The sequence below is a fragment of the Nothoprocta perdicaria genome, unplaced genomic scaffold (assembly GCF_003342845.1).
Source record: "Nothoprocta perdicaria isolate Ctin4 unplaced genomic scaffold, notPer1 scaffold_65, whole genome shotgun sequence".
NCBI classification, from domain to species: domain Eukaryota; kingdom Metazoa; phylum Chordata; class Aves; order Tinamiformes; family Tinamidae; genus Nothoprocta; species Nothoprocta perdicaria.
In genome coordinates, this window is record NW_020455921.1 from 2,434,201 (window position 1) to 2,449,776 (window position 15,576).

The 15,576-nt window shown below is 34.0% G+C and overlaps 1 protein-coding gene across 1 annotated transcript in view; it reads right to left on the reverse strand.

The window, feature by feature from the left end:
* The window catches only part of LOC112956589 (lipoxygenase homology domain-containing protein 1), a 124,683-nt gene that overhangs the window by 47,974 nt on the left and 61,133 nt on the right, over nucleotides 1-15,576 (reverse strand). The window contains exons 20-23 of the mRNA XM_026050096.1: nucleotides 14,842-15,055; nucleotides 13,151-13,341; nucleotides 10,487-10,697; nucleotides 2,164-2,315 (exon numbers count right to left, since the gene is read on the reverse strand). Of these exons, the coding sequence (XP_025905881.1) occupies nucleotides 2,164-2,315; nucleotides 10,487-10,697; nucleotides 13,151-13,341; nucleotides 14,842-15,055 (768 nt within the window). The remainder of the gene's footprint in view (nucleotides 1-2,163; nucleotides 2,316-10,486; nucleotides 10,698-13,150; nucleotides 13,342-14,841; nucleotides 15,056-15,576) is intronic.

Consider the following 15,576-nt stretch of genomic DNA (forward strand, 5'->3'; position numbering starts at 1 on the left):
CTTTTTCACTAATATTCAGTTAACTAGGCAGCTAAATGAGAATCAAATGAATAGATATCTGGGAAGATTTGGACCTCACTGCCAATACAAGCCATGTCTATGATACAGGATATTTTTCTTGTAGAATAGAATCGCATGGTTGATCAGTCTTCCTGATAACTTTTCCTTTTTTTTTTTTTTTTTTTTACTGTATTTTTTATCTTTTTTTTTTTATTTTTTTTTTTTTTTTTTTTTTTTTTTTTTTTTTTTTTTACTGTATTTTTTTCCTATTATAATAATTTTATTGTCATATAAACATTTCATTTTAATTCACTCATTTGTCTTTCTTCCCTTTTAATAAAAGAGCTGCACTCTGACCCTGGGGACATACATTTCTTAACCTGTGTGTTTGCTTGCTTTTCTGAACTGGCCATCAAGAAACAAGGTTTGGAAATATACTATTCGTGAATGGGTAAGCATAATCTCCTTGGGATAACAGAAACATAATAACAAAAAAAAAAAAAGTATTTTTGACCTGTTGACCGAATTTTTGATTTATGTTTTATCTCTTGTGAATTTGTGAGCAATTCTGTTGAAGACAGATCGAGCAGACTTGGTAGGGCCTGTCTGGAAATAMAATTTGAAGACAAAAGCCAGGGACCTGTTTTGGGATTTGAAGGTATGCAATGAAAACTTTGTGAGGAGATCCAAACAGTTCCTATTTGAGATAATTTTAGAGCACTGCAGATCAAGATATAGAAAAGTCATTTGAAGTTCCAAAGGAAGAATTTAGTCTCCTTACCAAGCCACTAGGAAACTAACTCAGAATCTGAATTTTATAGCAAAAACTCCCTCATGAATCTGAAAGAGCATCTGATTACCACTGGATTTAAGATTCACAGAAACTGACACTATATCCATTCTACTAAGAAGACTAACTGTGCAGCTTTCTTTAAGCTGTTTAATATATATTATGTATACCTGCTCAGCAAAAAAGATAGATTTATAAAATTCCCTATATTACTGCTTAAATCAAAATGAGTCCTATCATTTTATTATTACTTCCTATTTACTCTTGGGAAGTCTGGTCTAGGACCTTGATCCGTTCTTGATGAACATGACATAGGGCATTAATATTCCAAATAAATTAGTTAAAGAATAATCCAAGAGTGCCATGAATATGAAGGTTCAACGTGTTTTCATACAAAAATTGCTCTGACTTGTACAATTTATGAAAATGAGGGCAGACAAAATAAACACAGCCAGTTTAAAGAATAAATGAAGCATATGTCGAATGGAAGATTTTTCAAGGTTGCTGCACTAAAGCATCACTAAAGCACCAAAGCACTAAAAAATACAACTGTATTTACTGGAATCAGTGAGTTGTGTTACTGGAGTCAGTATTCCCTCCCTCTCAATTATTCTATGCAATTATTTTGTGATTCTATACAGACAAACCAAAACCAAAAATAAGCATTAGCAACAAAACTGAACTCAAAACAAAACAAACAAGAGGTCTAAAAGTACAAGCTAAATATTTCTATTTTGATCTGATTTTTTTTTTTAGTTAACCTTTAGTTAACCTTTTCTTAAACCAACAATTATTTCTCGGAAGAACCGTTAAAGCTGCTTGAAGATGAAGTATTTTATAATGCATAAAAGCAATAACTGAATGGAAGGACTGAAGGAAACATTAAAAAAAATGTAAAACACTGCCTGGAGCAATGATATTAATGCTCAGAAAAGTTAACAAAATATGGTTGTTGTGCAAAGCACGCAGAAATTCAAAATATTCTAAAGAAATTCCATCAGTTCTACTAGGTGCATTATAGATTTTTTAAGACCTCCTTGGCCTTAAATGTCTGGAATATTGGAAGACAGCTTTTAGGGTATATCTATTCCAACTCAGACTCACTTAATCAACTTAACTGATTTACTGTTGTGCCATGGTGCTGAAGCTTAAAAGCAACACATTACATTTGGAGAAAATCATCTCTTAGTTACAGAGAAAATCACCTCTCACTTACACAGAAAATTATGTGTACTGGATACGCAGAAAGCAGTAAAGTTTTTTGACACCCTGTACATGAAAGTTTCTTTGTGTGTGTACATATATACATATATATATGTATATAAATTATCAGGAAGACATTTTCAACTTTAATTATTCTCCTCCTAATTTACCTGCCCTCTAGCAAAAGTGATCAGACTGTTTCTTGAGTTAAGCCATCGCTTTCCTGAGTCGCTTCTTTCTCCTTGAATACATATATAGGCTTCACCAATGGYATCTGCTTTCTTCAAGTCTCCCGTGTGCAAATGGATTGAATATTCCACAACTTTAGAGAAAATATAGATTGCAAACCAAAAAGTCAACATGAGTAAATCTTTGCTTTCTTGCCAAACACCAGCATATTTTATCAATCTCTGTCTTTTACTCCACCATTTTCACATAGGAAACATTTAATAGGAAGGTATGTTGCCTTCTTAAAGTTTGTCTTTTCTTAAGTTATTAACTATATTGCTACCAAGCCTGAGGTACATGCCAACAGGATGTTCTCATTTTGATCAGGACTCTGTAAATGTAGCAAAAGTTAAACTCTTACGATTTAAATGAAAAGTATGAAAGTTGAGAAAAAAAAGTTTGATTTTGCCGTTTTACATCCATGAAGCTGGGAAACTGAGCCCATGTCAAGAGCTGATATCTAGCCTGACTCTAACCGAGTCAGTAAAACTAAAAATTATTCTGAATAATTACAACATAATGTGTCGCACTCTCTAAAAAAATAAGCCCCAGTAAGACACAGAGCACAGTACACTCCTCTAGCTGGAATTTTGCTTGTAGTATCAAAGATACGAAAGGATTTTCACTTTAGTTAATCTAGATGGACAACTGCAAGTTTCTTTAGTCTGTAGCCCCAGAGCCCCAGCTCAAAGCACAGGTCTCCTCAGTCTTGCTGACATTAATAAACACTAGACTTTCCTAATTTCCAAGCATAACTGCCTGTTTGTCAATCTGCAGAATACAATTTAATTCTTCCTCACACTTTGCTCCCTGAACAACTTTACCAGCCACTGTTTGGAGCACAGAATCTCCCCTATATTATTTGCTTCTACCTCCAAGGTAACTAATCCCTTTCCACACAATTATTCCACACAATTCCACACTGGATGCATGTTTAAATACTCCTTGGAAAAGCTAAATTCCAATCTCGAGGATTATTGACCCATATTTCTTTGTTCTTCTATCTTTTTGTGTCTAGAAATGAAGCTAAATCTCAGCACTGGTAAATTGGCTTAGAAAAAAAGCCGTAATCTGATTGTTTTAAGAAGCTTTCAACTCTTCTAATTATCTCCCATAGAATAAACACAAGACTATCAAGTTTTCTCAGTCATCAGACTAATAAAATGATCAGAAAGTTAAAACACTTTCATTAAGGTGAAATAGAAATAATTCTTAATAACAAAAATACTATAAAAAGCTTTCAAATAGAGCTTTAATGTATACATTGAAAAAAAAAGTTGATTTTTTTTTCACTCTCCAAAGCGACCTCCCACTTATATTTGTCAATATAATAGCCTACAAATGAACATTGGATAAGGGAAATGTGAGCTTAAAGGAATGCATTCCTGATTTTCTCAGCTGTGCTCATAATATAGAAATTCGGAGAGCCATCTAAGAGCACCACATTCAGCTCCTGCTTCCTTGCCTCTTTCTGACACAGGGCAGTGATCCAGCAGAAACAGGACTTCAAACTTCTGACTGCACGCAAAAGACTGCTTCTACTTTAACTTATTGCAATTGAAAGGGTGGCAGCAGTTCAGGGATCAGCAACTCCATCAATTCCTAAGAAATCCCAGAATTTCTTTGGAAATATTCCTATATTCAGTTTTAGAATGACCTGTTTTGGCCCCTGTCCTTATCCTGGAGAGAAGGAAAAAGAAAACTCTTAAACAAGAGGAGGCCACCCTCTCAATTTTCCTGATTTTTTGCACTATCTTAACCAGAAGGAATCAAGAAAACAAAAAAATTCCTAGTATTGAAAGTCTGGTCTTACTCAGACTACCGTAATAAATGTATGTTCAACAGTATACTCTTGGTGCTGTTATTTTAGGCATCTATCTTGGGTGGCTAAATTAGGACTATGAGACTGCTAAGTAGTCAGTAGGAAAAGGTAGGTGCTATAGAAAACACCTATGAGGGTTTCCATATATTCTAGGAATAGACACTCGAAGTCAAGTGTCTGAAGTTAAATGGTCTGCATGTTCCTTTGCTTCCACACACAAGCACCATTACTTAGGTCCAAGAAAAAAATCTCATTTTACAGCAACACAGACTTGTAACACACATCTAAGACTTTTCAGAATGATACATTTTTATCCACTGTAAATTGCAATGTTACATTTAGGAAAATAACCAATATGCACGGCCCTTGAATGTATTCAAGAATGCGTATCTTATCTGCAGAATCTACTTTCTGTCACAAGGCTGAAGACTGATTTTTTATTAAGGACTGAGCACCCATAAAATATGACATTGTAAAAGCACTAAGCTGTCTCTGACTGCTCCATTCTGTTCAGCCCCAAGTACAAAAGTCTTCATCTCTGACATGGTAAAGCAAACACAGACATCTTCCTGACTATGGAGAATTGCACACCACAGAATATCTCGCAGCCTTATTCTGCTGCTCGTCCCTACCTAAGGCCTGCTGATTGCACAATGGCTTCTTCCCAGGAATGGTGTGTAGTATGTAAGGAAGGGAAATGATGTATATATAATAAATATATTGTGAAGAAGAAATGATACAATTTATCCAAACTGTCCTACCAAAACTTCACCTGAGAGGATATAAGAAGATTCTAGTAGATTTTGGAGAAACTGTTAAAAACACACCATGAAAAAATAAGAAACCAGAAGCTAAAGCTCTTATTTACTCTCAAGTGTAGGTGATGGGAGAGAAGGGAGAGAAGAAAAGTGTTCTGAGGATATTTATTTTTAAACTCTTCTTACAGCTCTTTTCACAAGTTGGTTCTATTCATATTGAGTGTTATAATCAAAGAGGCTGAATTCAAATACTGTGACATCTCATATAGCTATTCCTTGATATGGTTGAAATAAAAAAGATTGTATCACAGAAACAAATAACTTCATGGGCAGTTCTTGCATGCTGATTTAAAAATTAATATCGAAATCAATGCTATTAAAGGCATTTTCAATGCAGAAAACTTCTGCAATGTCTTTGTTTCTCTTCATTTTTTTTTTCCGGATACGTACATCCTTTGAGAAAAACTGTTTTCTGAAAAGTAACTTTATTTCACTGTAGCGCTATTTACTTTAATACAGGGACTTCCCTTGGGAAGTTTATACTGTTTAAACCATAATCTAAGAAAGTACTTGTACTTGATGACATGGCCAATGTATGATGATAGGAACCAAATATTTTTCTAGACTGAGGCCCTAATGTATCTCATCATCTTTTCAAATATGCATTTCCTGACAAGAAATGTAAGAACACCTGCATTAAAGTCAATGTAGCTACACTGATTTGGTCTTGCTGGAGATTCAGAAATTTGAAAGTACGTGGGCTGTCCAGAGGACACCTCAGCAGCAGATAGTAGTTGTGTCTTCTGAGAAGCTAGGATATGAAAGGACTGGCTCTGTCATCTATCTAGAGTGTTGCTTTCCCTATTTCGTTTTGTTCATGTAAGTAGATAATTGAAGTCAATAGGCTTCTTGTGTTAATAAGGCCTGAAAAATTTGCTTTTCAAGACTGATTCCTCATATAGGGTGGATTAGAAATCACAGTACTCAATTATTTGCTGTGCTTTGTTCCTCAATAATTAGTAACCTTAATTTTGTGCTTATCTTTAATCACACAAATGGATACAAATATAGAAGTGTTCCAAAGCACCTGTATTCACAGGAGAAACATATATATTGAAAATTTTAAAATATATCTGAATGTTCTTATTGACTCAATATTTTCACATGAACCTGCAGAACCAATTAATATATAATCCGAAGTTCACAATATTCATAGCAAGTGGATGCCATTGATTGTCAAAAGGTTTATATGAGAGCCACACATATATACAAAATAATCCTTACCAAGGAAGGAATACATAACAATAATTGGCTGGGAAAAAGGATAAGAGTTCTTAGGGTGGGTTGAGTTTGGGAGCATTCTTGCAGTGAAATGAATGAGGTATCACTAGCAATAACAATCTGCTAAAATAAAATGTGTTCTTGAACCTTGCCATTTTTTTCTCTGATGAATCCAACTTGTAAGAGTTCTGTTTCAGATGTAAAAAAAAGCATAATGAGAAACTAAAAATCACCACATAATGTTCATATAAGGGAGAAAAACAAGAATAAAGAGGCAGAAGCTATTGCCCTGAAGTTTCTAGTTTTTGTTGATTTTACAATGAACTATAATGGAATTCAAATACCATTTATTATGGTAACTCAGTAACATTTTCCTAATGAAATCTCAATAATCTTTCAGGGTGAATAGTCTGAATGTTATGATCTTATCCTGCCTGAATGTCAGTGGTATGGTTGAACCATTCACACCATTATGGTTTTAGCTCTGTATTCAAATCAGGTGATAGAAGTAAGTTTTTCAAAGGCAGGAAACACTAAGGCAGTGGGGGAGAAAATGAACTATCAAATGAACCCCTCTTCTCCTCCTGGAGCTTTCAAGGCCTTTTTTCTTCCTTGCTGTTCTCTGTAGCTTAGCAGGTTCTTTACTGAAAGATAAAATGGAAGGGATGTGAATGTGAACCGGGCAGGGTGCAGTATTTCAGAGATGGTGGATAGCTGAGAGTGGCTTTCCTTCCACTGCCTTCTGTGAAATTTCTAGCCTAAAAAAAAGATAAAACAAATAGAAAGAGGCAATAAGGATAATGAGATTCCCAGAGGAAATTGTTGATATTCCCAGAGGAATTAGTTCTCTTTTCAAACAAATGTCAGGAAATTGAGAATTAAAAGCAAGTACCGTGTGCAGGCATATTTTAAAAACATATACTTTTGCTGCAGAAAAAAAAAAAAAAAGAAAATTTTTGATCTAATGCTGTCAACTGATCATATGAATCATGTCTCCAAATCTGTGTCCTTGTAAAGACACTCAAGTTAGCAAAAATTGGAATCAGGAAATAGAGCAAAAGAGCATGAGCTCTTCACTAGCTCAAGTCCTGGACCAGTGTGTCTATGCTAGATTTGGGCCGTGATAAAGCTTCTGTAGTCCAAGCATCTCTGATCCATTTCTGTTTTGGAGGYTGACATGAGACTCTTCATTGGCTTTAATGAAAGGTGAATTACTTGATAAACAAAGGCTACCGGGCTGAAGTGCATCTAGCAAAGTCAAAAACCATTTAGCAACTGCTAATCTAGGTTGGAATGAACCTACTGCTAGAATACATGCTGCTACTTCTACTATTAACAGATCAATGCTATTAGCAGCAGCAGTGAGGATATTGCACTTCATCTACAAACTGTAAAAATAAAGTTGAATGATTGTTTAAGTAGGATGATTATGTTTATTAATGCAGTTGTTTATTACTACAGATGTTAGGCTCTTAAACTCTTCAAAAGAATTGATTGGGGTGGGTGTCAGTGCATAAAAGTCCTTTAGCAGAAACAAGCTGACACTGATCTTCAGCATTTAATTTTATAGCTACATTTTGACTTTTACAGCTACATTTAACGAAGTTCTTCTTTTAAGTTCAAACAGCTCCTAATTTGGGATACGTACTGTTGTAAAAGGACCTCATATACACCTTCACTGCAGACATAGAGGATAGCATTCTAGAAATCATCACAAAATGATTTAGAAGACAACAAGAAACAGAGAAACTATCTGCAGGAAGTACTAAAATGTTAATTGTAATTGATAGGATTATTTTCAAATAAGATGGTCTCAATATGTTAATATGCATAATATGTCTTTCATGAAATTATCACAGAATTCCTAAGGAAACAAAGTTTCTTTTAATCTGAAGCCCAAAAATTTGAACTAAAATTAATCGGTCTGATGACATAGATAGTCTAAAAATATGATCATAAATACTAGCATGAATATATTAAAGTCAAAAAAAAAAATCAGAGAAAGTATTTGTCTCTGTGATACTGGTTAATATCCCGAAGATGAATTCAGCTCTGAGATGGTTCCCCAGAAGCTAACAGAATTATGCAAGAGAGTCATTTGACCTTGATTATTTAATATAATAGTGTCTGGGGACACTAAAAGAAGAAATATTTCTAAAAGAAGAAATATTTCTACAGTTGGAAGAAAAAGCAATTTCAGACCTGAGAGAATCAAGTTTAAATTTTGCTTATTCTTTTATTCTTTAGGCATTAAGAATACATTCCATGACAGCTGATACCAGTGATTGGATTTACTGGGCATGAAATCATCCTCATGTCTCACCAGATGAGGTGGGATATGTAGGAGACATGCTCAGAAGATACAAGCCTCTGACATTAGAGTTCTGGAAGAGGAGAAAAAAGCAAGCAASCAACCAACCAACCAACCAAACAATACCCCAAAAAAACAAACAAAAAAAGTATTTATGGATTATGGATCTAAGAGAGAAAAAAAAATAAAACAGTGAGGACTTTTTATCAAAGGAATTGTGTTTTTCCTCAAGATCACAAATGAGCATGTATTTTTGCCTTGACAAATCTTATGCAATCAGTTTAGAACAGAAGTGATGGTATGAACATATCTCATTACCGCCAGGTGATTGACATTACTGATAACGGGTAGTGTTTATTTGGATGCTTAGCTTTTAAAATTTACTTTGCTCCCTATACGACCATCTACTTGCCGTTTGATTTGTCTGGGGATAGCAATGATCTGTATATTTCAAATTTTGTTTTCTTCTTTGTTTGAACTTATTCCACCAAGACATTTATTAAAGACAACTCCATGTGTGGATATGTCTTTCAAAGCAGTAAATAGCATGATCACACTGAACAATGAAATGCTTTTTGTCACCAGTAAACAAATGGGAATACAGAGAAGATGCTGATGTTAGACATTTTAGACTGAACTAATATTAGCACCACAAAGTATAAAACTGACATAATCATTTCAATGAAAGATCATTTGTATAGAGCACCTTTCATCAGCAGGCATACACATGAGTTTCAAAAGACATTTTGCATGTTAACAGATGCAGACATATTTTCTTTAGTTTAAACTCTACAAAAAGGTTTGTATGAACATGTGTATAAGTCAGGACATAATACTCAACTATTCAAAAAATATTCTATTTTATCTTAAGCTGAATGGTTCTGTTAAACAAGATAAAACTGTCTGACATTATCTCCATTTAATTCTTAGCACAGTAGAAACTTTGAGAAGTACATTCATGATTTTTATGTTGTTTTCAATTTCCAGACTTTTTACAAATAGTCAAAATATAGCAATCTCAAATTCTGAAATAATTATCAACTGTTATAATTTTACTCAATTTTTGTTAAATAAAAAGGAGTAAATCCACATATATTCAYAGGTTTAAAAGGTCTTCAGTGTTTTATTTTTTCAAGATTCAACTTAAATGTGATAAATATTTAGGAAAGCCTCCTTAGAGAATAGTGTGCAAAAGTTCACATGGAATTAAGTCTCTGTTTAAGCAGAATATTTTTTGTACTGTAGCCTCTGGGAAAAAAAAAAAAAAAAAAAAAAAAAAAAAAAAAAAAAAAAAAAAACCTCTTAACTGTCACTAAAAGCTTCAATATTTGATCTTTACTATTCCCATCAATTCTCTTTATTCTAATGAGCTGGATAGATAGGAAGCCTGTTCTTAAGTAGCTAGAGATAAAGATATCAGTATGCAATTGCTTGTTCTCTGTATTCCTGAGGGGGAAGAGGGAATCACTTAATCATATCTCTGGCACCATCCATCCATACAATTCTGCTATATACTTGAAAAGTGATGCTTAATATATTGTTGCTGGAATAATACTTGTTGTAGTCTGTATTTCTCATCAACATCAATAAAACACTAATGTAATTGAAATTATTGGATATATTTTTCTGACAGATTGTAACACATTTTGAAACACCTGTCTCTGTTTTGTAGGAGGTCCTTGCAATTCCTTCATTCTCAGAAACTGAATAAATTTCCAGGTCATAGCTTTCTTTGTAAATAGGAAGATTAAGGTAGTATCATACAACAAATAACATTTTGTACACATATTTAACTGGTACAGCATTTTGGGAGAGAAGGTAATAAATAAACAAGAGATAAAACTGCTTTAACATGAAAGAGATCAAGATTTTATGTAATTAATGTCTTTGGTATTAGCAATTGTAACATTTGTTGTTAAGGCGAGTACCAATGATTTCTGCGTACTTAGCTTTCTCTTGTAATAATTTCACATGCAAAGAATTATATTACTTAGTATAAAATTCTTCTTCTGTGAACTCTCACACAATATTTCATGTCCTTATACCACAGTGACAGAATCTGACCTCCGATAATAAAAAAAGACTTAGCTTACCAGGCAAKGGCTCCTGATCTGCATAGAGAGCTGGCAGTTCCACACATTTGTCTTCATTAGGGTTGAACCAGCAATCAAAGGCTAAATACATCTCTTCATTCGTGCCTGTGTGCTTCATATGCAGTAAATCTAAGTGCCATGGCTGTTTTAATTTGCTATGCGGGCCAGTTACCTGAACTTTGTAGACTGAGCCAATGTCTGTCAGCTCATCCTACGTGAAAAAAAAGAGAAAATGAATGGATACCATCCTAGCTGTGCAAGATCAAATGGACTTAACAGAACATTTGAATACATTTGTATGTAACAGTTGAACAAACTTCCATAAATGTATGGAAGTGGAACAGATTTATTACTATTACTGTTTTCTCCATTTCTAGTCAATACAAAATTGATCTGCTGCTCTGAATGAGGAAATGGCACTCTAGACGTTTGATACCAGAGAATGAGTCAACGCAGAAAATTGCAGAAATTTGTGCACAGAACAAAGCACAGTGTTTTGTACAAAAAAAWAATTCACTGAATTGGGACACTATTGCAGACACGTAATTTTTCAAGTCAATTAAAAATTTTTGAACAGTACAAGAAATTCTACTACAACTAAGAATATAGAAATGAAGCAATTTTAAATTTGAAGGAGAACTACTCTGATTTTGAGAACACATTCAAAATTACTGTTTGATGAATCCTCTCTTCAATGTGTTCCTTCTTCTACACTATACATTACATTTTCTTGTAGAAGTTGTCCACTAGAACTGTTCTTCTGCATTCATGTTTGAGAAAGAATCCTACGGTTGTACCGCAAACTGCAAAGTTTATATGACTTATTCCACTTGTGTAAGTGGAGGTAAAGAAGGGTATAAATAATAATGATAGTAATAATACTAACACTAGTATTATAGTAATAATAACCATAATAATAAATATTAGCAATTAACAATAATAACTATATAAGTAACAATAAATAATTGTTAATAATAATTATTGTCCCTGCTGTGAATAAAAAAGGATAAAGCAATAGTCTTTTTCTATTCTTCTCTGCTCTTCTTTCATTGCAAACATTGCCCAGCCAGTAGAAGTGCATATGACCTCACTTCAATCTTGTCTCTGACCATAGACTTCCACTTTCATAATTTCAACTTTAATCTCTTCATCTTTAGCAAAGGTTATCCAGCAGAGGAAAAGCTACTGGCTACACTTCATTTTGAATCATGTTTATAGACTAAGCAGACTAGCCAGGTTCCTCTTTTATCAAAGAAAACGAGTAGAAAACATCAATATACAGCCAATTACCTCTGTAGAGCAATCATTAAGTCCTATTTAACTGACAAGCAGAAAAAGCACCAGGAGACAATCTCTGCCTCGGAAACCTAAGGCTTCTCTCCAGTATCAAAAGTAGCATATTAACTCTTTGGGTTTTTTAGTAGATCTCCCTTCACTTCTTCTTTGCTGATTTTCTTTTGTTACCTGCTTCTCCTGCTCCATGCTCCAACATGGGTTCATGAATATATTTCTMCTAAGCAAAGTGCCCAACTGCCCTGTCTACTTTCTCCCTTTCCCTCAGTCCTGCTATATGTTCATTTCTGCAGCTGCACAATAAACCTCACTACAGAACTGATCAAGGTAAAAATTACAAATTTTTCTTGCAGGGAACAATTGTTTCCTCAAAACCCACAAAGAATAACTGAAGAGGTGACAGAGGGCATGGAATAAGCAATACAAGACTAGAAAAAAGTACTTTCCTTGAATAGCTCTTGGCCTCCAGCATGTTGTGACTCAGAGATTTCCTGAGCCAAAGGCGGCAGATGCAATTTTTACTTTCAATCTGTTCCAAGCTCTACTGGACTGGTCATTCATTGAAAACAAACCCAGAAATGCATAAGAGGAGCATGGCATAGATACTGGGGAAAGAATCACAGCTTCAAGAGTGAACTCTTGAGTCACTTATTCTGTGACTTATTCACCCACGGTGACAGAGTAAGAGGCAGATACCAGTTCAAAGAAAGTGGATCTCAAATGTTTGATAATTTTTCAGTTGATGAGGAACAGGAGGAAGCAGAGACAAACAAAAGGTAGGAAATGAGAATAAGAAAGGAGAAAAGTTGTAGGAAAAGCAGTTGAGCAAGAAGAAAAAGAAAATCACAATAGTCAAAAAAAGAGAACAAAAATACACAAGAGAAGGCAGGCACAAGAAACTTCACGAGAGAGGTGAAAAATCTACAGGAAAGAGGAAAATGAAGCGAGTTCCATGACATTTTTGTCTCTTCTCTTGCCATCCCAGGAAGTTCTAACATAACCCATGTCATATTGGATATTTACAAACTGCTTACTTTCGAGAGATAAATAAAATCTGTAAATCAATACCTGCAATCTGGCGTACACTGTGATATGCACCAAGGGAACAATTTGCTCACTTAGTATGAAACCTTAGGAGGATCTGTTCATTCAAGAACCATTATTCAAGTGACAGTGTTACATTCACAAACAAAAGTGATTACTAAAGAAAAATCTACTAGCAGTAAACTACCAAACTATGTAGAAGATTTGATTATCAATTTAGCAGTTTAGTTTTAAAAAAAAAAAAAAAAAGTATTTATCACAGAATTAAAAGGGTTATGAAATATACGACTCCCCATCTTTTCTTGCAATAGAGAAAGGTTGAAGTACTTTGATTTGAACTGCTTTTCCAGTAATTTGAAGTGGCAATTCTTTGTGATTCAGGTCCCCATAGAAGATGAGAGAGAGATGTATCGGATCTCCTTCATTGTTCAAGTCAGATCCAGTGATGTCCATTATCCAGAGACCTGATAACTGCATGTTGATTTTGGGCAGTTTTGGACTGGAAATCAATCTTTTACCTTTAAAAATGATCAAAGAAAAAGAAGAAAGAAAATAGAATGAGAGAATGGCATAATATAACAGGATTTACAGTATACAAACAAAGCTGTATTTGCAGGTTATATTGTATCTATGGCAACAGTTTCCTAAGAATAACACATCAATACCTTTATTACCTTTCTTTCTTTTTTTTTTTTTCTTTTTTTTGGCCAAGAATTTAACAGCTTAATGCTCTTTCTGGTTTTAAACATTAGTTTCAGAGGTTTTTTTTTTTTTTTCTCGAGGCTTGGTTATTTTTATCATCATTTTTAAAAATAATTATTAAAAGAATATTCAGTCACCTTTCAGAAGTCAAATTAGTTGTTCTTAAAACAAACATCAATATTTCTCAAAAAATAATTTTATCATTTGGAAGTACCAGCCATCTGTATCATGTAGACACTTAACACAAAATGAATAACACCAATGAACTGCACTTGTAACTGGATCTTTTCTAGTAATATAACACTGCTATAATAGTGTTAGATTGACAGAGGAATATATGATAAACACAAAAAGAGATTTGCCAGATCCTCAAAAGATCAATGGTGTTATCTCCCTCTCTCTCCCTTTTTTTTCCCTCATATTATTTTTCCTTTGTTTTTACTCTGTTTAAACCATCCTATGCAGAAAACAAAGGAATTAGTGGAAAAGAGCAACTCAGTAAAATCTACTTCCTACAAATCAAAAGGAAAAAAAAGCAGTAATTCAAGTAACTGTATATGTACCATGGACATATATTTTCAAGCCATCTTCTTTTTCTCTTATCAAACTGCTGAAGTTCATTTCTAGCTTCATATGGAAGCTTCATATGGATTTTTTTTTCCACCGGATGGAAGGAAAGTATCTCTTTCCACTGCTTGTAAATGGCCAAAAGTCCTGCCACTTCCATCTGTCAGTATTCTTTTGCCAAGAAGAGGATTTGGATTTGCATGACTCCTGGAGAGGTAGGCTTGAACTGAGCAGAAACTAAGCTTACTAGAACTATACTGCAGCTTTGCAGTGCTACAGTATAGTTCCACAGTATTACACAGTATTATACATATATAATTCCATAGCAATTCCATATATAATTCCACAGTATTCCACTCTGTGGTATAATACCACAGATAAAGACTAGGCTTATTTAACTACAGTAACTTTTCTCTGGAAATCCTGGAAAGTAGCGCATAAAACTTAAGTCATTATTGCCTTGAAGCATATGTCTCATATTCTAATACCTGCATTAAATCTTTCATTGCAATGTGCTCAATTCAATCTAGAAGGCTGATATTCCATACTCACTAAGTATTAAATTTAATTATCTTTGACCTTAACAGATGTGGTATTGCTGTAATAGTAAAAAGAAGATGAAAATTTAATCTTCTATTTTCAGGAAAATATATTATAGAAATCTGAAAGAGTTATAGTCAAATTCAAAAAAAAAAAAAAAAAAAAAAAAACCAGAAAAACAGGCAGGCCAGTCTTCCAAAAAAGCTTACCAATGGTCAAAATCTCACAAGTAGTATCACATAATCCCAGATGGGTATCAATCCAGTCACAACATGGGAAAACCCATTCTTTGTCTGAGTCCTGAGACTCCCTGACCGTTATCATCTTTAGGTACATCCCAGCCCCATATCCTTCTCCATCATGTTGGATGACCACTTTTTGCAAGTGACCCAGAGAAACAGCTTCCACCAAAAATGAGTCTACCTGTTGAAATAGGAAATGCTTAGTAAAGAAGGTTTGCCTTTTAAATATATACAAATAAAGATCAGCAAGATGAGAAGAACACAGTCCAAAAATTTTGGACCTGAATATGCCTGAACTTCAAGGAAACTTTGGCCTTGGGTTTGGCTGAAGTTTGGAAATCTATATTTATTTTTTCTTTTGATTTGTTTTCTACTTTTTTTTTGTTTGTAATGTAACATCTGTTTTAACACAACCTCTCTTCTCTGAATCTAAAAAAGTAAATACAATTTGTTTCTAACACTGTATACTACATCATCACTAATAATGCCCTGTAACTTCATGCAGTCTTCCGAAAATCTAGAGTATTTCGTCAGTCATTTTAAATTACATAAAACTACATATTCCTCAACTTTCAGACTGTCAAAGGAGTATGACAAAATTTTGGTTCTAATTGAACTCCTGGGTTTTAGTGAGATGCTAGTTTCAAAAAAAAAAAATCATGCAAACCAACATATTAATAGAGTCCTAAAGAGAATTTGGAA